The sequence below is a fragment of the Scatophagus argus genome, chromosome 4, assembly GCF_020382885.2.
Source record: "Scatophagus argus isolate fScaArg1 chromosome 4, fScaArg1.pri, whole genome shotgun sequence".
Lineage (NCBI taxonomy): Eukaryota > Metazoa > Chordata > Actinopteri > Scatophagidae > Scatophagus > Scatophagus argus.
Genome location: NC_058496.1, coordinates 20,729,686 through 20,751,162, shown reverse-complemented (window position 1 = coordinate 20,751,162; position 21,477 = coordinate 20,729,686). Strand labels below are relative to the sequence as shown.

The 21,477-nt window shown below is 41.8% G+C and overlaps 1 protein-coding gene across 2 annotated transcripts in view; it reads left to right on the top strand.

Annotated features, from left to right (window-relative positions):
• The window catches only part of sema4c (sema domain, immunoglobulin domain (Ig), transmembrane domain (TM) and short cytoplasmic domain, (semaphorin) 4C), an 86,275-nt gene extending 66,030 nt beyond the window's left edge, over positions 1-20,245 (top strand). For both annotated transcript variants that reach the window (XM_046385720.1, XM_046385717.1), the window contains 12 exons: positions 469-567; positions 962-1,058; positions 2,115-2,234; positions 3,657-3,808; positions 6,184-6,359; positions 8,559-8,703; positions 9,256-9,469; positions 12,583-12,698; positions 14,069-14,226; positions 14,691-14,782; positions 15,050-17,649; positions 19,093-20,245. In XM_046385720.1, coding sequence (XP_046241676.1) covers positions 469-567; positions 962-1,058; positions 2,115-2,234; positions 3,657-3,808; positions 6,184-6,359; positions 8,559-8,703; positions 9,256-9,469; positions 12,583-12,698; positions 14,069-14,226; positions 14,691-14,782; positions 15,050-15,945 — 2,265 coding nt within the window. In that variant the 3' untranslated portion in view covers positions 15,946-17,649; positions 19,093-20,245. The remainder of the gene's footprint in view (positions 1-468; positions 568-961; positions 1,059-2,114; positions 2,235-3,656; positions 3,809-6,183; positions 6,360-8,558; positions 8,704-9,255; positions 9,470-12,582; positions 12,699-14,068; positions 14,227-14,690; positions 14,783-15,049; positions 17,650-19,092) is intronic.
• Positions 20,246-21,477: the final 1,232 nt, after the last annotated feature.

The window sequence follows — 21,477 nt, the reverse complement described above, 5'->3', positions numbered from 1 at the left end:
GAATGGAAACACTCTGTCGCTTTTGTGTTCAGTGTAAATATCACTTAGATAATGTGTTTGCGTCACTACTTCATCTACTAAACATCTCCTCAACAGGACACAGAACAGTTACATAACAGTGTTTAATTTGACTGACATCATACACAAAAAAGGAGTATGTATGTGTTTCTTGTAGGCTGCCAGTGTTCAGTATTTTCAGTTTACAACCCCCAAAAAATAGTGCAGCCAAGAGAAATTTTCAGTTTCTGACTGGCCAACTGATTTGACACATTTTTAATAAAAGAATATTATCAGCAAACATGATCTGGGGCCAAGGTTACTGAGGTAATTCAGGTGAATAGGGACCTAAAAGAAGTGAAGCATTAGAGTAAAACTAAATCTCAAAGGGCGTGTGAGCATATTGGAAGTCTTCATGATGGAATAGCCTCCAGCACTGATTCCTAACAATTTCTCCTCTCTCCCTTACAGACGGAGTGCTTCAACTACATTCGTTTCCTGCAGAGCTACAATCACACACACCTCTACACCTGTGGAACTTATGCCTTCCAGCCCAAATGCACATATGTGGTAAGTATGCATATGTGTGTCTGTGTGTGTGTGTGTGTGGGGGGGTGTTTCCCTCAGTAGCGTGTTCTTGCTAGCCCACGCTGACAGATGTCAACCTGAGCTGTCCACCTGACCTTGAGCTAAGACCACAGTGTGACAAAGTGAAAATAAATGTAATAGAAAAATGTATCTCATGCTGGGTTAGCTGAATGTGTGAATGCTAGTGTGTGTGTGTGCGTGTGCACACCCATATATGTGACGCTGATGCAACAGGACAACCCGGTGAGCGATGAAGCTGTGGTTCGTATAATGGACAGACAGAGCTTGCAGCTGTGTCATGTAGGTCATAACACATGCTGACCGCCATCCACCTGTGTTTCTCATTTTGTGTGTGTGTGTGTGTGCGTGCTTACAGAACGCAGAATACTTTACCCTCAACACTGCGGCCCTGGAAGATGGGAAGGGTAAATGCCCTTATGACCCTGCCAAGGGGCATACTGGCTTGATAGTAGGTGAGTCAAAGTGTGTCTGTATGTGTGTGTCTGTTAATGAGAGCAAATACTGAACATAGCTTTATGTAAATGCATGCATGCTTTAATCTGCTGCATATACCAACGGTGTATCGTCGCAGTTTGTCAAATACTAATGAAATATAATCCTCTGGATTCATGTACACGGACTCAAATGTTCAGTGTTTTTGGTGACTCTCAGCACAACTGCCTTTTGTACCTGCACCACGTTTTCACTGCCTGAGACATTACATTTCTAAACCACACTGGAGAATCTATGGTTCAAATCCCCTTTGTGGTTAGGTTTAGGCAACAAAAGCACTTTGATGTCAAGGTTGGGAAATGACACTTTGAGTTACATTTGATCTGTAGGATCCACTTTGATTGAAGTTAGGAAAAGGTTGTCATTTTAGTATATATATATATATATATATATATATATATATATATAATGGTTTGCCAAATACTGATGACATTTAATCTTTAGGATTCATGTACGTAGTAGTACACAAATCCGCAGATTAAATTTTGTCAGTATTTCACAAGCTGCTATGACACTAGGTTGCATATACAGACAAAACTAACCTTTTATAACATAACAACAAAATGCATTTTTAAAATACTAAGTGTTTTTGAAAAGGGCATGATGATGATTTAAGGATCATTTAAAAAATTCATGATTCGCCATTGACGTTCATATCAACACCAGACGCAGTCAGTTCCCGTTGTTCCTTCTCAGCAGTCTGAGTATTACAGCAAACAGCACCATGTTTTTACAGCTCTAACAGAAGCATAAAATGTCTATCAAATCTCCACAACCGGCTCCTGCAGCATTTCCAATCTGTGTTGTAGCCATACGATCACACTGAGAGTCCAGAAGTCCAATTCAGCTTTGCATGCTGCATTCGCTTAAATATGAACAGCTCCACTGAACCTACAGGAACCCATTCTCTCAGTCTTTTTTATGTCTCCCCGCTGAACCACTGACCCTCTCTTATTGTGAGCTTGTACAATTGTGGCTGAAAAACAGAATTAAACTAAAGCCTGCATTTTGTGCAGATAAGGAGCTGTACTCTGCAACGCTCAACAACTTCCTGGGTACGGAACCAGTCATTCTGAGGAACCTGGGCCAGCAGCACTACAGCATGAAGAGCGAATACTTGCCTGCCTGGCTCAATGGTGAGTGAAAAAGAGGACATGAGAAAGACAAAGAGAGAGAGAAAAAAGTGGTAAATCTGTCAAATCCTGTCCCTGAGACAGGGAATGGAGATAGAAGAGGGTACAAAAAAACACTAACATGAGACATATTTTTTATTTCTTTTATACTTATCATCAATGCTTATGTTTGTGTTTGTATTTGAGCTGTTATTTCCCCAAAAGTTCTGCAAATTACCGATGAGCGTGGTCAATAGAGAATAGAGAATATTTTATATTAATTCTGTACAAGTATGCATAAAAAAAATTCCCAGCATACTCATACAGAATTAATCTAAAGTAGTCTCTATCGGTTCTAAGATTTATTTCTGAGCCACTGCGACACTGACAAATTAAATATGTATTCAAATAAATCACATTAGAGGTTGATAACGTCGGCTTCTTTCTAACAGAGTTGAATTTTTTTTTTTAAATGAACCAGAAACATGTAAAAGAACAAGAGAAAGAGAAATGAGTTGCAGGAAATGAAGCGCAGGACTCGGCTACAGCGAAGGATCGTTATCTTTTGGGGGGAGGAGGAGGAGAAAGGAGCGAATTACTTGGAGAGAAATGAAGGAGAGAGAAGAGGATGAAGTCGTGGCAGGAAAATAGGTGCTGAAAGAGAAGACATTAGGATTGGCGATGAAAAGATAGAGGGAGAGGAAGGTGGAACATACAGAGGAGGTTTGGAACGATGTGTCTGTTTATTATTCATGCTGATACAGAGCTTTTATTAAAAACTAGATTTTATACCAATGAAGCCAGCTTTGCCTTGATTTAAGCATCTTCTGATCAGAATAAAAACGTTTAATCGGACCGGGTTTTTCAGTTGTAGTGTACCGTGATGGCTTAAATGTTTCCTCAGCGGGATTTCCACTGAATACTACAGACCATCTGGACAAACACTGTGTCCTTGTGATTTTATAAAATGTACTTTTGTATAAAAATAGTTGAATTCAAAGTCCCCAGCAGAGTGAGTCAAAAATGATCTTCTCTTTTTTCAATAAGAATAAGAAAACTTAAAAAAAAAAAAAAAACATGTCATTCACAACCTAATGAGGACTGGCCTTAGAGTATGAGAAAGATGGGAAGGACAGGAGGAAGTGAGAAACACAAAATGGACCGCTAATAGGGAACACTGGAGAGACAGAGGGTGAGAAATGACTGGAAGTGAGATGAGGCAAAAGAGTGATGATAGAAAATGGAGAGGTGAGAAGGTGCGGCAGGGAATGAGATGGAGGTGTCAAGTTCGTATGTCTGTGTGTGTGTGGTGCGTGTGACTCAGTCTGTATGCACCTACAGGCTGAGGCTGTCTATTTGTTCAGCTGTGATGTATGTCTTTACCATTGTGTGTAAATACACTTTCTGAAACTACTCTTCTGTGTGTGTTTGTGTGTGTGCACGCAGAGCCGGACTTTGTGGGTTCAGCCCTGGTGAGGGAGAGCAGTGGGAGTACAGAGGGAGATGACGACAAGATCTACTTCTTCTTCAGTGAGCGAGCGTTGGAGCTGGACTGTGACACTGAGCTCACTGTAGCCAGGGTGGCTCGCGTCTGCAAGGTAAACGATGATCAGAACAGATGCAATTAGGAGTCCTTCAAACTGCCTTATTCTCCCTTTGCTGTGTGTGTGTGTGTGGAAGTTTATGAATGAATTAAAAGGGCTGATTAATTCAAACAGTAATCAATCTACAGGTGAGTATTTACATTATTTCATAAAGACAGATTTGTAAGCCCCAGAAAAGTTTCAACTGAAAAATCATAGTTTAATCCAAGCTTGGCTTTAAATCAGTTGTTTTCTGCAGTTGCTTTGCCAGCTGTTTCTGAACATTTAATAATATGAGGCAGCAGTTGCAGTTTTGGGCTTACAGACTTCAGCAGGACATGCCTATATAAGGAGACAACCCGAAGAGCTGATTTACTGCTGTATGTGTGAAGTGAGCTGATATGAAGCTAAGAAATCGCGCTTAGAATGGCCAGGCATTACTTACGAAGCAAAGTGAACAGAGTGACATTTTATTGTTTAATCAGTTCCAACTTCTCTTGCTCTGCTTTTAGTTTGATTTTTGAGTGAGGCGTACAAACTGACAAAACTGAGAGCATATTGAGAGTCTATTAGGATTACACAGGAAATACTGATGTTCACTTAAACATAGACGCACAGAGTCTCAAGAGGGCTCAAAGAGATTGCAGATGCTCTGAATTCTCTTATCTTTGAGGCTCTAGTCTTATTTCTTGATCTGAGGACTGATTACCATTCACATTTTGTCATCTCTGAGCTTCCACACTAATACATCCATCTAATTGTCAAGCACAGCATTTTTCTGTCCATCGACCATGGCATATGCAGTGCAAGTGAGTGCAGTGAACAAGCTCTGCATCAGACAGGATCTGATACATGTCATAAAAGAGGTCTTCTTAAAGCCAAGCCCCAATGCTTTAAAATGCAGTGTTTACATTAATGCCAGAACAAAGCACAAATAAAAGTCTTCTTTGCTGATTTAATTTGACTCACCACAATAAGAGCAAATATATTCAGCTGAACACTAGTTTACCAACAATGTGTTACATGAAGACAATTACATTGACATAGAGCTATCCGGCCATTAATTCATTCATTTGCTTAATTAATGATCTTGTTAGGATAACTGATTAGGTTTGATATACCACAGTGATTATGACCAGACATCAGAGGTGCTTCTTGCTTTGCACTGCAGTGCTTTTCGTCTTGTATTATTTCAGTGACATTTTGGTCAACACAGCAAAGGCTTAGCATCATGTGTCACATGCAGCCATATCGTGAGTAACATTTAAACTAAAAAGCAGAGACAGATTGTTAACAGTTTGAAGAGATGTGTGTAATTAGGTGTACAATAAATTATTTACTGTTTTATGGAAGTGTCCTTTAATGTCTGTGCTGTGATGAATAATAAAAATAAAAAACAATAAAGCTCTTTGAATGAAATTAGAAGCAGATGCTCACACATGATGTGCACTACAGCAGTGAATAGTTTAGTGCATCCTACTGATATTTCTATTGCAGCAGAAGCACAATGTCTGCATCTCACAGCTGTAATATGAGCATTTGCATTTTTTAATTCCTTTTTTACAGCTTCTGCAGTCATTGGATAAGGATAATAGGGATGAGGAGTGTTTGGCAAACAGGCCTCTATTGAGCCCACAGAATACTCCATAAAGGGGCATGTCATCGATTTATATATGTAATGCAATGTTGATTTACAACTGAATATAATTATTATTATTATTGTTATTCTACATTACAATGGTGCCCTTAAATATTTCAAGATCTAAATGCTCCTTGAGAAGCTTTTCAAACGGGACAATATTTCAGTCTGCCAATTCACATGGAACAAGTACTTTATTTGTGCGAAGATGGTATTTGGAATCCATGAGGTGACTGTGAGGCTAATTAAATGCATCATAAGCTGCTGCAGCAGCATAACAGAGCCAGGAAATTAACAGCGAGCTGTCAGCTTAAGGAGTAACCTGAGTCCAACGTTGAAAAGTAGAGTTTCACTGCCCTCTTCAAACCATTTGCACCACTAACCACACCGATGTGGGTGGGTGTGGTCAGACGTGTGCTCTGTTCCTTCTTTAGCTACACCCAATAGTCATGTCTTCGACTTCACTGAAAACAGATGTCTTCAAAAAAAAAGAAACTAATTTTTAGATTTAAGAGGCTGGAACCACCAAATAAATGACAATTTTGCTTTAAAAATGACTGAAACAATTCACTAACTCATTTACAGTTCAGTTTCATCACATTTTCATCATTGCAGTGAGGTTCAAACATCCAAGTAAAATGACAATGAGCGAAACATATTTTTGAGCGGAGGGGGACTTTACTGAATGCAAAAGAACAGATATATAATCGGTCCATACCAGCCATTGACTAAACTTGATATGTCCTCTCAGGGGGATCTTGGTGGTACCAGAACCCTGCAGAAGAAGTGGACCACTTTTCAGAAAGCCCGGCTTGAGTGCTCCCTCCCAGAACGTCACGTCTCCTTCAACAATCTGAGGGCTGTCTTCACGCTGCCGGGCCAGGACTGGAAGGGAACCACCTTCTACGGGATCTTCCACGCCCAGTGGTAAGTCAGAGGCGCACTGTCAGAAACGTAGAACAGAGCATATCGCTCAGTTTCAGTACATCTTCAGATAAATGTGAGTTTATTGCTACATGCGCCATCTGTGATCCAGGCGAGACACCACATCACTTTGCCAACATGTCAGATGCTCAGCTTTTTATTAAAATCGTGGGTCAGCCAGTCACTGTGATATGATGGCTCTAATTATGTGCTTGATGTGATCAAGTATTTACCATCATTTAATATCATAACAGGACTTAAACTGACTGTAATGGGAGTTATTTTAAGTGGATTTGAGTGTGCTTGAATACGTTTTATTGATATTATCACTTTGTTTCAGAGGATAGTGAACCACTTTGCTGAACAGAATCAGAATGATTCAATTAGGTCCTCTGCTGCAAACAGAAACACAAAGAAAACACATTTTCATAAGGACACTCTTCTTTTTAAAAACATTCCTTTTAAAATAGATCCCACCCAACCATCCAACAGAAGAGCTTTGATCCAGTAGCCCAACAGTAAAAATAACATTCACACTGGTATTAGTACTGAGAAAAGTTAAATTAGTTTTGTGTCTGTGTTGTATCAACACTCAGTGGTTCAGTTTTTGGCTTTTTGGTCAGTTCAAACACAGACTTAGCAGTCACATCTACTAATTTGGTTAAATTAAGCAGTCTATAGTAGTTATTAATTGTTATATTTTCAAATTTCATGACCTAACAACTTTTTTTCTCCTTAGGAGCAAAGAAATCATCATACCACTGGTTCTTTTAGACTAAAGATAAATTACATTTCCTGAACATTTGTGAGACTGATCAGAGGAAATAAACTTTTGATGTGATGTAACTATAAGGAAACTTCTTGTGATAAATGATAAATGTGATAATTGACTACAATTGGGTATTTGAAAAGGTATTGCAAATAGTAACTTGCTTGTGATATTATTAGTGGAATGAAGACTGGCATGTGTTAGGCCACTACAGAACTGTAAGGTGTTAATGAGCCACTTATCAACAAAGAAATACGATTGAGGGCAGAAGGTTTTCTTTGAGACTGAAGTTGGAGACTTTCTCCTTCTCCAGGCAATGCCCTTTGATGTGAGTCTTTTGTGTTCTTCGCTGAGATATCATATCACAAAGTGAACCAGCTTTGAACTTCAGGCTTTGTTTCTTCATTCCAAGTTCCTGCTGCTGCTGAAAAAAGAAAACCTCATCCTTTTCCTCCGTGTGACACACTGGGGATTCCTTAAAGCCCCCTGGCTTTGATAGAGATAACATTAAGATAATTGGACATTATGTAAATGATGACTCGGAGTTCAAGCCATAATCTCCCTCAATAGGCTAGCTTTTTAACTTGCTAAGACATCAGTGCTGTCCTTTGGTTTTGGCGTTCACCTTATAAAATCTGTGGCATTGCTGCACATTAACAGTACTGTTCCATACTGCAAAACACTGCAAAAACAGTTAATGGACACAACCTTTTCGTTCCTGTTTACAGCTCCAAAACATGATTTTAGAGCAGCAGCACATAGTCTGTTTAAAGCTAAATTTGGAGCTGTGTACCTCCATGAATGTACCAGCTACAAAAAGACAGTACATTCAGGACTTGCTACTTCCTGAGTATACGTCATCCTGCTAATTTGGACTAATTTGGTCAAATGTTTGGCTTATTCATCACTATATGTCTTTCTATTAATATGTCAGTGACTCACATTAAATTAATTTTAGTAACTTCAGTACCACTTGGAGTCACCACACCACCTTTAAATCAACTAACCAATAAATAATTGATTTCAATGGCCTATCAAGAAAGTGCATTACGTATGCAGCGATTTGCACATCAGTTTGCTGTGCCACGGGTATGTGTCAGCACACACAGTCATTTCAACTCACTCAGGAAAGGACAGCTGTAGAGTCCATATTTATTATTATTTACTGCACTGTGAATGCACTGTGAAGCACATCTGCTCTATTGCACACATATTCATTCTTATTCATGTTCCATCTTTTTAACATGCAACAGATACGTATATTTTTCTATATTTCTCCACATTCCTGAATTTACGCCCGGTCCTTACTTGTGCTCCATTCAGAAGCTATTTGCCACTGAAAAGTCATTTACCATGAGTGGACGACAGGCAATTTGTATCCCAGTGTTTACTGCCACACATCACCAATTCACTGCCTTGCTGTCATGTTTCAGGGGTGACGTAGATGTGTCTGCGGTGTGCCAATACCAGATCGGTGCTGTGAAGAAGGTGTTTGACGGGTACTACAAAGAGTACTGGGAGGCATCACAAAAGTGGGGACGCTTCACCGGCCCTGTCCCTCTCCCACGGCCTGGATCGGTAAGAAACCGGGGGTCCTGCACTGACACACACTGAATAATTATATTGTTAAATGCAAATACTTACAAAAAAGAGTTCTTCCAAAATATAGGGGTTTTGTGCACCTGTTTTTTTGTCATCTACTGCATTACAAAATGAGATATGAGTGGGCAGAGGAGGGATAATGAAAGAGCGAGGGAGGGGAATAGATGGCTTGTTGTGCTATAGTGAGGGAAGTGGAAAAGAGCAAAAGCTGGCATGATGCGAAAAGCTAAGAACGTAATGATCCAGGACGAAAGGAAAGGACGCAGAGGAAGGGGTGTGATGGCAGGCGGAGGTGAGAACAACAGTGAAAAAAAGAGAAGAGGAGAGAAGGGAAGGGGATGAAGGGATGGAGGGCAGTCATCTCAAAGCCAAGTAGCCATGCCAACCTGTTCCAGCTGCAGCTAAGAAGTTTCCTCCTCTACCTCTTCCTCCTTCTTGGCCCTGTTACTCTTCCCTTCATTCTTTCCCCCATTCCTTTCCATTCTCCATGTCCCTCCCTTGTCTCTCCATCCTCTGTCTGTGCTGCAGTGTATAACTAACTCAGACAGGGAGAATGGCTACAACAGCTCTCTGCAGCTGCCTGACGCCACCCTCAACTTTGCCAAGAAACACCCGCTGATGGAGGGCAAAGCTCTAGCTCGCCCCCTGCTGCTCACCAAGGGCGTCAACTTCACAAGGATGGCAGTGGATCGGGTTAGCGCCCTGGACCAGCGAGCATACAACATGCTCTTCATCGGCACAGGTGCAAACTACATGAGATCTTCTACTTTTGTCGCAGCAGCGTTATTGGTAACTGAAACTAAAAAAATAATAAAAAGCAATAATATTTAATTGCTCACATTTCAACTGACACATCAACTCAGTCAACAGCTCACATTCTACAAATGACATTTCAACTGCTGTCACTGCTTACATACCAACTGACTCTTAGATTGTTTACAGTACACAATTCAGCTCTCTCTCAGTTGCAGCTTCAAATTAGATTTCAGTTGCTTTCATCATTTACAGTTAAATTCCTTTCAGTGCTCAACTTATACTGACAGGTCAACTCATTTAAGTGCTGCAGCCTAAGTTACAACTCCAGCTAAACATCTCAGGATGCTAACACTTTAAGACAACTTAATAATATTTAATAATCATAATTAACAATAATAACAATGATTTAGAATTTTGTTTAATTTTTGGGACAAAATAAACACACACACAATATTCAATCAACCCACTGTCTACATGTGAAAATTAAGCCTTACAAACTAAATTATTTAATATGTCCAACAGATTTGTTGTACTGGATTGTATTACACAATATATGGTGTGTTCCTGTTATGTCGCCCACCTCCTGTAGTGTGGTGTTCCCAATGTGGCAATGAAAACACATCCAAGGTACACAGTCTTTCTTCACATTCCCCTGTCCATGCATTGTATGTGTGAGTGTGTGTGTACGCGCGCGTGTGTGTATGTGTGTGTGTGTTGGGGGGAGTTTTTGCTGAAGAGATGAGAGCTTGCAGGCCATGGCAGCAGGCAGGGACAGGTACTGGTATTAGGTATGGTGGCACAAAACAACATGCCATCTGGCCAGACTTCAGCTGGGTTTCAATTAAGGGCTTGATTTGCATGCCGAGATCCATCTTCATGCATCAAAGGAAACATCTACGTATGGGCGACTTAATTAATTTCTCCAGTCAGTAGCCATCAGGCCCATACGCAGGTGTCTGTTTTGGCATGGATCTGAAGTCAGCCATCCCTCCCAGAGCCTTAATCTTGAATAACACAGATCTGACAGTGGATTCCAAGGAATGTGAATTTGAATGCAGCCCATCTCATGAATGGAAAGAGACCCAGCTACTTACCATTCAGATCACTGCAGCGGCAGAGTGACTGTGGCAGCTGACAGTGTGACAACAGCGGACTCAGGGCTTCTCTGCTGGCAAGCATGGAGGCCAACCCGGACACACACATGGACACACCAACACACACATGGTCACACGCAAGAGTAACACTCACAAATTGATATACGCGGATGCACACACACAAACACACATGCTCACCCTCCCTGAGCCAAGTGCAGTCATCCCCGCCTGTCGTGCTTCACAGCACAAACTCAACAGGGCCCTTGGCAGACTTGCGTTCATAGTGCCAATTGGGCTGCGGGCTTGATTAGCTATTAGCTGCAGCATAGCGACAGCTGATGTGAAAAAGAGAGAGAGGGAGCACTTGTCAAGACTGTTTTTCAGAAAAAACAGGCTACAGGATTGAGGGATTAGCCGACACTGGTCCCTGACGCTGCGAGTGGCGAGTGTGATGATATGCCCGCTGCTTGCTGTGCCTGTGTGTGTGTGAGAGAGAGTGTGTGTATATGTGTATGGGGGAATTTCCGTTTCTCAAGCCTCTCATTGGCTACCGGGTTAGCTTATTATATCATCTGTGACAGTCTTTTAACCAAGATGACCACACAAGAAAGCACATGTCAGCATGTAACACTGTTCCATCCATAGTTACATGCACGCACACACACACACACACACACACACACCAAGGTCTTCCCTCAAGCTGTGCCTGAAACATCTTTCATCACAGGGGATCTAAACTTATTTACAATGCCCTACATGAAAGGAGCACAGGATCTCCTCTTCCTCCTCCAGCATAAGCTCCCCACACACTGCTTGACAACACCTTCAAATGTCTCTCAGATAATATTACCATTACCCAACGTCTTTAAAGGCCGGGAACAGCATCTGGGTTCTTTTTTTTAAATTCACCTTTAGAGTTTCTTGCTGTGCTGGACTCAGCAATGCAGCCATACGTTCTGGCGAGAGAGGTTGTTTTTTTCTTCATTTTCTGTCTTTCTCAGTGGCAGACTAGCATGAAATTTTAGTGCAGCTGGTGTTGAACTCTCACAAATTGAAGTTGATGAAAGTTGCAGACAGCCTGATGACACTGTCACTGTGTGCATGTGTTGTGTCATCATTTATGGGACCGCAAGCCTACTTTTTTCTGCGAGGAGTACTTTCTTCTTGTCTTTCATAGAGCTTTTTCACAGCAGACATTTTTGACATCATAGCAAGAAAAGCACAGATGTCACTATTACATTAATTACAGCTGTATTCTTAGATGCTCCAGTTCCAGGATCTCGCTATTTTCAGGCTGGCTCTCCGGCATGACCCAAATATCATTAATATCCTGAGTTTCACCTGTTATTTCCCTGCCATCACCAGTCAAAGTTAAAAATTAAACCTTAAAAGAGTCTTGTCCTCAAGGTTAATTTTTGTCCAGTTAGCTGGCATTGCACAGCACAACATTAACCAAAACCAACTGAGGAACACAGTCTGTACATTCTGAATATCAGTGTAGTTTATGAGCAGCTGGCCTGCATGCTGATTTTTTTAAATATTTAAATAACTTGTCTTGGCATCAAAAGAGTGTGTTTTTATATCATAATGTCTCACTGTTAATATTTTAATCAACTTCAATGCTGTCACAGGTGTGTGTCTGTGAATGTGTTGGTATAGCATTAATATTGAAGTAAAATACCGTGCAGTCGCAGGTGATTGTTTACAGATGATTAATATTTAAATTGACCGATGTGCAGTCACAGGTGTATGTATAAATATTTTTAATATCAAATCAATGATATTAAAAAGAGCTGGTCTGTTGTCAAAGATGTGTGATTATTACGTGTTTTGTATCAGGACTCAGCTGAGTGCTGAAGCTATCTGTTAAATTTTTTTATGCACGCCATGAAAAATTGCTCTGTGGGGATAAAGAAAGCATATTGCACTGAAATGAACTTGAATTGAAAGTCTGACTTAAGAACGTGAAGTGAGCTGAATCCTCTTTGTCTCCTGTGTACTGCAGCGGAGGGCTGGCTGCAGAGGGTGGTGATTCTGGGCTCTGAGGCCCACGTGATAGAGGAGATCCAGCTGTTCGAAACAGCCCAGCCAGTGGACAGCCTGACCATCTCCCACTCCAAGGTAAGGAAAGAGGAATGGAATGAGGAAGGAGGAAGAGGGAGGATGTCTCTCACTTGAAAACAGTTGTGTAATGTTTTCTGTGGTTCTGTGGGAGCTTTTCAAGCCTGACAAAATATAATGTCACCAGGGTTTGCTTGAGTTGGGCTTGGAGACCACATGTTTAATGGAAGGGCTGCATTACAAATTGGGGCCATGGAGTTTGAAAATGTGGCCGTTTACCACACGGGGAGGGTCTAATGAAAAGCTGCGTCTAACGATACTGAATTGACCATGTCACCATTTTTACTGTACACCACTTTTGCTTGAGGCACATCGCTTCTCAAAAGGTATTAAATGACATTTCATTTGATTCACCTCTGTCTGCACACATTTTTGTTGATGTTAGCAAACCATATTTAATACAACAAATTGAAGCAGAAGGTATTTCAGTCCAAAAATAAATAAATAAATAAAAAGCTCTTGAGTTTAAGCTTTCAGCTGCTCCCTCTCAGTATAAGTCTTGCCGTTATGGACTCCTAGCTGTACTGTTCTGTGAGAAATCTTAATGGTCTCTCAGGAGAGAAATTGTTCAAAGTGTCTATGTTGTTTTAGTAATCTCATGCCTGACCAGCACATCTAGCATTGTTCTGTGCTTCATCTGATCATGCCCCTCAAAAGTATAGTTTTGGTTCTATTAGCTTTCTTTGCTATTGTGTCTCTTGTTGACTGATATTCAGTGATAACTCTAACATTATGTTTTCTGCTTATCTGCAGACATTTTCAATCATAGATCCACTGACAACAGACAATCAGTCTGTAGGGTGCAATTGCCACAGTGATACTCGGGAGATGTTTTTATCAACACTGCCCTTTTTCAGATCAGAGGTTGCCTCATGAATCCAAAACCCTCTTCACAATAACAGTAATTACAATCCTTCACCGCAGTGGGGGATTGAGCCTCGGTCTCTGTTGTTTTCTGAGTCTCCCTACCCTGTCAGTTGTGTCTGTGTGTTGATGACGGTCGTGTCCCCGTGGTTCTACAATGGCATGTCCGCCAATCGATGCAGTTTTGATGGGTGTTCCCAACCCTGAAGCCCAATGCTTATCTCATTAATGCTGGCTTAGCGGCGACCAGACATTTTATAACAGCTTTTTGCAAAAAGACCACAGCCCAGATTGGATTGGTCGAGGGTCAAGGGGGTGAATGTTATTGTAATTGAGAGTGATTATCCCATTATCTCTTCTAACCCCAAACTGAGTCACTCTCCCTCTCTCCCTCTGTTTATCTTACCTCCTTGTTTTTCATCTCTCTCTCTGGTTTCTGTCTCTGGGTGATGGCTGAACCTGTTCTTTGTCTACCTCTGTCTTTCTTCTTCTCTGTTTCTCTGTAGAAGTATGTGTACATCGGCTCTCGTTCAGAGGTTCTCCAGCTGCCCTTGGCCAACTGCAGCCGCTATCAGTCTCAGCCAGACTGCCTGCTCGCCCGGGACCCCTACTGCGCTTGGGACAGCGAAGGTCGGGCCTGTGTCCGGATCGACCTCCATCGGGGGTGAGTTTTTAAATATTATATGCCCTTAAAACTCTATTGACAGCCATACTAGTGAAGGTTTTTTGGCTTGATATAAGCAGCTCCCGAAGAGTGAAGTGGCTTTCAATGCAGGTTTTACTTTCATCCTGAAGCTGCTGCTCATTTACATGCTGTGATTTCCCTGAACAGCCTTGTGAAACAAACATTAAAAAGTGGTCAGATGGGACCTCTTTCATATCAGACCCGAATAACATTTATTGTGTCTTCTAATTAGAGGCTGATATACTATATTTATCTATTTAAGGATATTTACAGGTTATTTGAAGTTAAAATGTTTGAGTGTCATTATTATTACACAACAGACTGCACATAACATAACATAACATATTGGATCTATTGTTGACTGGAAGTACTCTGTGTCCCTCAGTTCTCAGTGAGAGGCCATTATTAATCTTCCGCTCTGCTTTCTGCCCTTTCCCCTCAAGGTCCACATCCTCCCTGTCACAAGACCTCATGCTGGAAAGGTTCAGCCGGGGGAAAGCCAAGTTCGATAAGCCGGTCTCCATCCCCAGCCCTGGTGAGGAGGGGGGACATATCTCAGTAGTGCCCCCTTGTGGGAATTGTCTATAAATGCAGGAGCAAGTCAGTAGTAAGGAAAGAGAGTGGACTTGAGCTGTACTGAGTGAATACATTTGGACTGAGCTGAATAAATTAATGAGAGAGCTGACAGCTGTAGAATATGAATCAGAATTACTGTGTATGATACTATAACCCCCTCACTTTTCTACTCCTCACCCCTGCCTCCTCCTCCTCCTCCTCCTCCTCTTCTCTGGTTCCCCTGCAGAGCACTCCCGTCTGAGGAACGTAACAGTAGTGGTGGGGTCTGATATGGTGCTTCCTTGCCAGCTGGTTTCAAACCTTGCCCAACCCTGCTGGGTTCTCAACGACCGTGAGCTCCAGCTGGGTGACCCCGAGGCAGGAGGCCCACGCTTCGACCGGACCCTCAAGGCCCTCGTCGTCCCTGAAGCAGGCCAGATGCAAGCAGGTCGCTATATCTGCTACTCTGAGGAGCAAGGGGTCAAGTTTCAGACAGAGCGCTACCAGGTTGCTGTAGTAGCCAGTGCTCCGGTCTTCATGGAAGCCCGGGCTCCAGACAGCAGCATGGGGCTCTTCTGGGTGCTGGTCATCACCCTTGGAGCGGCATGCCTGCTGCTTCTTGTAGCAGCTCTTTACCTTCGCAGGAGGCTGAAGCTGGCACTGGGCAAGGGTGCCGACATGAAGCCTCTTGAGAGCACCCTAGTCTACCCTATCACTCTGCCAAAGGAGCCACCTACGTTTGTGCCCAGCAAGATGCCAAGCGATGAGGACCGTTTCTGGGAGACAGGTGCCAATTACTACTACTCAGATGGCTCACTGAAGATCGTTCCCGGTCACGCCCTGGGGCCCAGTAGCGTCAGCAGCACGACGTCACCCAGTGCCATTCCTGGCCAGCCCATCCACTCCCCCAGCCGTCTCAGCCTCACCAACATCCGAGGTTCCGGTAGCAATGGCTACATCCGCCTCAACCTGAGCACAGCAGGGGAGGAGAGGGCTAGCGGGGCTGGCGCTGGGGGCGGCGGGCTCGGGGGCCTGGGCATGGGTGGGAACGACTATTCCAGCCCCTTCAAGGAAGAGCTCAGACGCACTCTGCAGCAGAGAAGCGTACTGCCTGATGCCAACCCCGAGGAGTCGTCTGTCTAGACCTCTTCTCCTCCATCTCCATTCCCTGAGTTGGAAAAACAAAACAACCAACCTACCTCCCTCCTTTTGAGGATGCTTGCTCTCTTTCTTTCATTGACACGTCGTCAGTTCCCCATGAGCTCGCTCTCTCTCTCTCACTCTCTCTTGCTCTGCCAATGCCTGTTTGGCTCACTGTAGACATTTATAGCACACAGCATGTTAAATATACACACTCGTACTCCATGTTCGCCGACATGCACTCCTGTTATTATTGTGTTCTGGGCAACATGCAGTCATGATTGTGGCTTTTTCTTCTTCCACTGTGCGATTGCCACTTGTGTAAATTGTGTATTTAAAAAGGTTGAACGCAAAGGAGAACCCCTCCAGCATGGAACTTAAACAAATGGTGTCACATGTTTTCTGAAAGGCACATTTCTTCTTACATTGAGTGGACCAAGTGAAGCTTTTAGGCCCTGTTCTGAAACCAGTTGACGAACGACAAATGCAACTGACTGGAATTATGAACTGATTCTCTGTTCTTCTGTTCTGTCAAGACTTTTTTAGCTTACTGCACTTAAAAACTGGAAGCGCGTCTTCCCTTTTTGTATTTGTGAGCCAAGAGTGTGAGAGCAGTATAAAAGACTAATTAATCCAGAAGCAAGACGACAATCATGTCCCCGTAGCAGGAACTCTGCGTGGGACAGAGAGGAGAGGAGAGAGAGCGAGAGACAGAGAGAGAGGAAATTAAATGGAAAATGAAGTGAATTGGAGTGAAAGACGCAAGGGGGTTTTCAAATGAAGGACAATCTCTTAAGACTTTCTCTGCTCAATTTGTATTTTTTCCCCATGTTGTATTTACCCCTGGGGAAAGTCCTCAAACCCTTCCACTTTAATTTGTTGAGATGGTTGGTTTGAATTAAGACATTTCTTGTTCTTTTTCTACGACTTACAGACTACAGCAGTGTTCAGTGATCAAGTGACTAACTACTCTTCTCTGTTAATGACAATGCGAGGGCAAGGGCTTACATTTCTCGCTCGGCCCTACACAGTGACCTTCTAATGCACCTTCAAGTCCAATATTATACTTAACGGCACTCCAAATGACATTTACTAAAGTCACAGTGTGTTTTGTTTGAGCCCTTTTGGACGTTTGTTCATCTCTTTCAAAAGAAAAGGATATTTGCATTCAGCTCTTAGCAGTGGAACAACAACTGCACACTTAATTCCAAATTGAAGCTGACATGAAGACATTAGGCATGGAGAATGTAGTTGAACCCTCACTGTCACAACTGCTGTGGATGTCTCAATAAGTGCTTTATAACTTTATGTTTGGTGAGGGTGACAACTTGCACTGCCAAGAAGAAACCCCTCCCCCCACTCCCCCCACCCTATCCCAACCCACACACACACACACACACACACACACATACACACACACAGTTACACACTCACAGTCTGCTAAATGCCAACCATCCTGGACTACAGTGTGTTTGTCACGCACCCCTAAACCCCATGAAACCCCCTCACTCTTACTGATGACCAGAGACTGACCCGGGGCTACTGTGGACTTACTACAGAGGAAGAGCACTATAAAACACACCAACACAAAAAGAAGACACACACACACACAGTGTTGATGGAAGAATGGACAGACAGACAGACTGATTGGTGCCGTGTTGACAAACTTCTGGCTTCAGGCGGGGAGCAGCCATGAACCAGTGAAAGGTATTGTTCCACTTAATTAAATTCATGCAAACAGATTTTAGCAAAGTCCTAACCTCTAAAGATTGCCAATTTAGCTTTTTGGCTGCTCAGCACAGTGTTAAGAATGATTTTGTTTATTTATCTGGCTCTCCTTTTGCTTAACTTATCACTGAAGGGAATAACTCAATAATTTGGGGAATACAGTGTTTTTTTTTCTTTGCTTTGTTGCTAAGAATTAGATGAAAAAATCTATACCATTCTAGTATCTGTCTATTAAGTTTTATTGTGGAGCCCACTGGTCTTGGCAATACCCACCCTCTGATTGAGTGCCTTAATTAGTTTAGCTGGTTAGATTTTGCCATGAGGAGTGAGAAGGGTAAGGGTAAGAATAACAGGGTAATCCAGTCAGAGGCAGAGTATGAGGCAGAGTATGGCAGGTTGGGTGAGAAACGCAGTGAGGCTGCAGCCATGAAACACTTTGCATAAAAACTGAAAGCAAAGGTAAAAAAGAAATCTCACGTAATAACACTCTCTATCTCACCTGTTTAATCTGCACAAAAATGGCAAGATGTGAACCTAACAAAGTCATTGTTCCTGAAATTGTCTGGCACGTAAACCCCACATCAAATGCACGTTGTTGTTTCTGGCAGGTTCAGGCTAGCTGTTCCCCCTGATGTCAGTTTTTCTGTAATGCTAAACTAACCATCTCTAGGTTTCAGCTTAGGATTCTCAAGGCATTGAGAGTGGTGTCAGTATCCTGTCTGAACTCTTAACAAGAAATTAGCATTTGGCTAGAACACTGTTCTTGTTATAACATTAAATATATTGTTGACAAGCTTTAAAAAATGAAATATCATATACTCAATATGTCTAGTTTATCCTGCTTTATTTTTAGAGATATTTTAAATCGTTTCAAGTTGGATGTAGGTTCTGAATACAGACGTTAGCATTTAACTCTGTCTTTTCATGGAAAGCTGTCCTTGTGCACCCTTACTGAAGTGGCAGGAGGCACAAGTGCATCAGAAATGCTTGGCAAAGATGAAAAAAGGAGCTGCACTAGAACATTTCATTAAAGAAAAAAAATGCTTGGATCTGACAATGATCAAAATAAGTTGACATAAGGATAATCTTTGTCAGACTGAAATGTCTGTTTATTAACAATGTTCTACTTACAAGATTCAAACAGTATACAGAAACTTTTCATAGCAGCCAACTCAACCAACTCAACACTGACAGATATTGCTATGTTGCTGCAAATTCTCATGTTCCATTATTACAATTTTTAGACACATACAATGATTCAATATGCGTCTATGAGCATTATGTAATGTAATGATCTAAAAAATAAAATAATCTACTATCTGATCTCATTTCAAAGAAACTTTGAAATACGGTGTACACTACATATGTTTGCTGTTACTAACTTTACATTATTTTGTCCTCTTTCTGTGCTTTGTCCATCAGGGGTTGATTTTGTTTTCTGGGACATGTCTGTTGGGACCAGGGGAGAAGAGCAAGAAGGAAGGGGAGGACAAAAATACCTTGTTTTGCCCCCCCTGTGTACAGAGTGCTAAGAAAGATGTAGAATATCACAATGATCGCAAGGTTGAAGAGGTACTCAGCCATCAGCACTCCATCCTAGTGTTGCATGATCCTCTGCAAGTGGACTCTACATCTTTGATATGATCATCCTTGTACTAGTGCATCATTTTGATCTGCCATTTTTGGACTTTTACAGACACTAATATTGTGGAACACTAATGCTGTCTTTGGAAAAAAAAATATCAGATTTTATGGTTCAAGGGTTGTAAAGGAATTCATGACTGCGTTTCAACATGTTTACTTTTTTCTGTGCCTCTTCACCTTTTGGATAAGCCAAAGTAGACTGCAGTTGCTTTTGTTCTTGTTGAAATAATTAAATTAATTTTATTTGATCCCAGATCAATATTTAAGTCTCAGCAGTCCGTCCATTTTGCTACACAGAGCTGATGTCTGCAACCTTTCTACATATTTTATTTACAGCTAAATTGTCCGTAAAGCAAGGCGCAAAAATGGCTTGACGCTGATGAACTCCCTGTTTTCTTTCTGTTGATATGTTATTAATGATCTGTGGGGCCAATTCTCTATCCTCTCACATTGTGAAAGGCTGAATAACACCAAAATTTTAATTATTGTTTAATTTGTCAGCCCCTGAAAACCAAATATGTATATGAAGCAGATTACTAAAATATATTAGCTCTTTACACTGGTACTTGGTTATATCTCAACATAGTTCCCATTTTACAGTAGGGCCTTTCTCTCAATGTAACATATTGCAAAAACTGAAACAATGAAGAAATACAGATCTCAAGCTTAAAAATCGCATGTGTAATGTACTTTGTGCATTTCTTCAGTTCTTATGCATTTATTTGCTCATATTATTTGAATTATTCTTTTATCACTCGATTTTATTTTGCCCCATTTTTGCTTTTCTATTATTGATCTTTTGTTTGTTTTTAAAATATGTTAAGTAACTTATTTCACTTGTACAAACATGTTGATATTTATTATCATTGTACATATGTCCTTATTTTTTATATGTGTATATATACACAAATAAAAATAGAGATATACTTGAGGTGTGTGAGTTTGTTTACTAAAGAGTTTTACACATTAAAGGTCAGTTTACTAGCTACAGGAAATAATACTCAGCCTGTAGAAATAGTTGTATAAAGTTTTATGTGCCTCTGGAAGAGCAAGTCTGAGAAATAATCCTGATGAAGCCATAGTAGACACAGTGAATCCCAGAAGCCTCCCACAGCAGACTCAGAGCTGCTGGGAAGGGTGATGAGGAGTAGTGTTGGGGGCTTCTCCTGGATGTTATGATGGCACCAGATGGCCAGCTGTTCAACCTCTGATCTGTGTGCATTCTCATCACCATTCCCGATGAGGCCGATGACTATTGTTCCAGCAAGAGTTTACAGTTGTTTTGTCAGAATGACTGTAGACTACGGGGCTGTGTTCCTCTGTAGGTTTCAAGGCTGGAAAATGTGGTGGAAAGAACTCCACACATTCTTGGATGAGCCCCTTGCTATTCTCTGCCAACAGTACACAGTAGAAGCTGACATTACCCAAACAATGACAAACAAGCTATTTCTCACCAGACCTCTGCCATTCTCAGGGATGAGATCCATGTGGAGGCTGTCCAGGAAAGTCAGCAGGTGTTGGGTGTTGTATGGCACAGTGATGGGAATACACTCAAACCATTTTCGGACACTGCATCACACATGGTTATATTCCCACCATGTTGGTCTGGCACATCTGCTGTGGCTCATGGTCCGATGGTATTTCAGCCCTGTCTCTTTCTTTATGTTAGATTGAAACAAGCCTCATTGACAAACACTCGTGCGAGGGATTTCAATTCCTTTGAGGTGCATTATTCTCTACAATAAACATGAACAGCAGCAACAATAAAAAAACAAATCAAATATACTGTTGAGTGTTATGGTTACAGTAAAGTACACGTCTTCTGTGTTCTGGCATTGGTTTAACTGGAATAAATCTGATTCTGGACAGAAATTCACACACATCAAGGACTATTTCTCCTGTGAATGTTGAAATTTGTTTCATTTCCTCAGCCCATGCATCCCAGCAGCACCAGTCAAGCTTCCATCAACTTGCACAGCCTCACTTGGTGTCAACAGAAGAAGCCACATGCTTCATGTGGTCAGCAGTCCCGGCTGTGCAAAGAAGCTCAAAGTTGCATCTGATCTCAGTGTACTCAGCTGCACCACAGTCTCTGAAACCTCACAAAAGGGCGAGCTGCGTGTGTGTGTGTGTGTGGAGGGGGGGGGGGGTTACTGAGCTTTT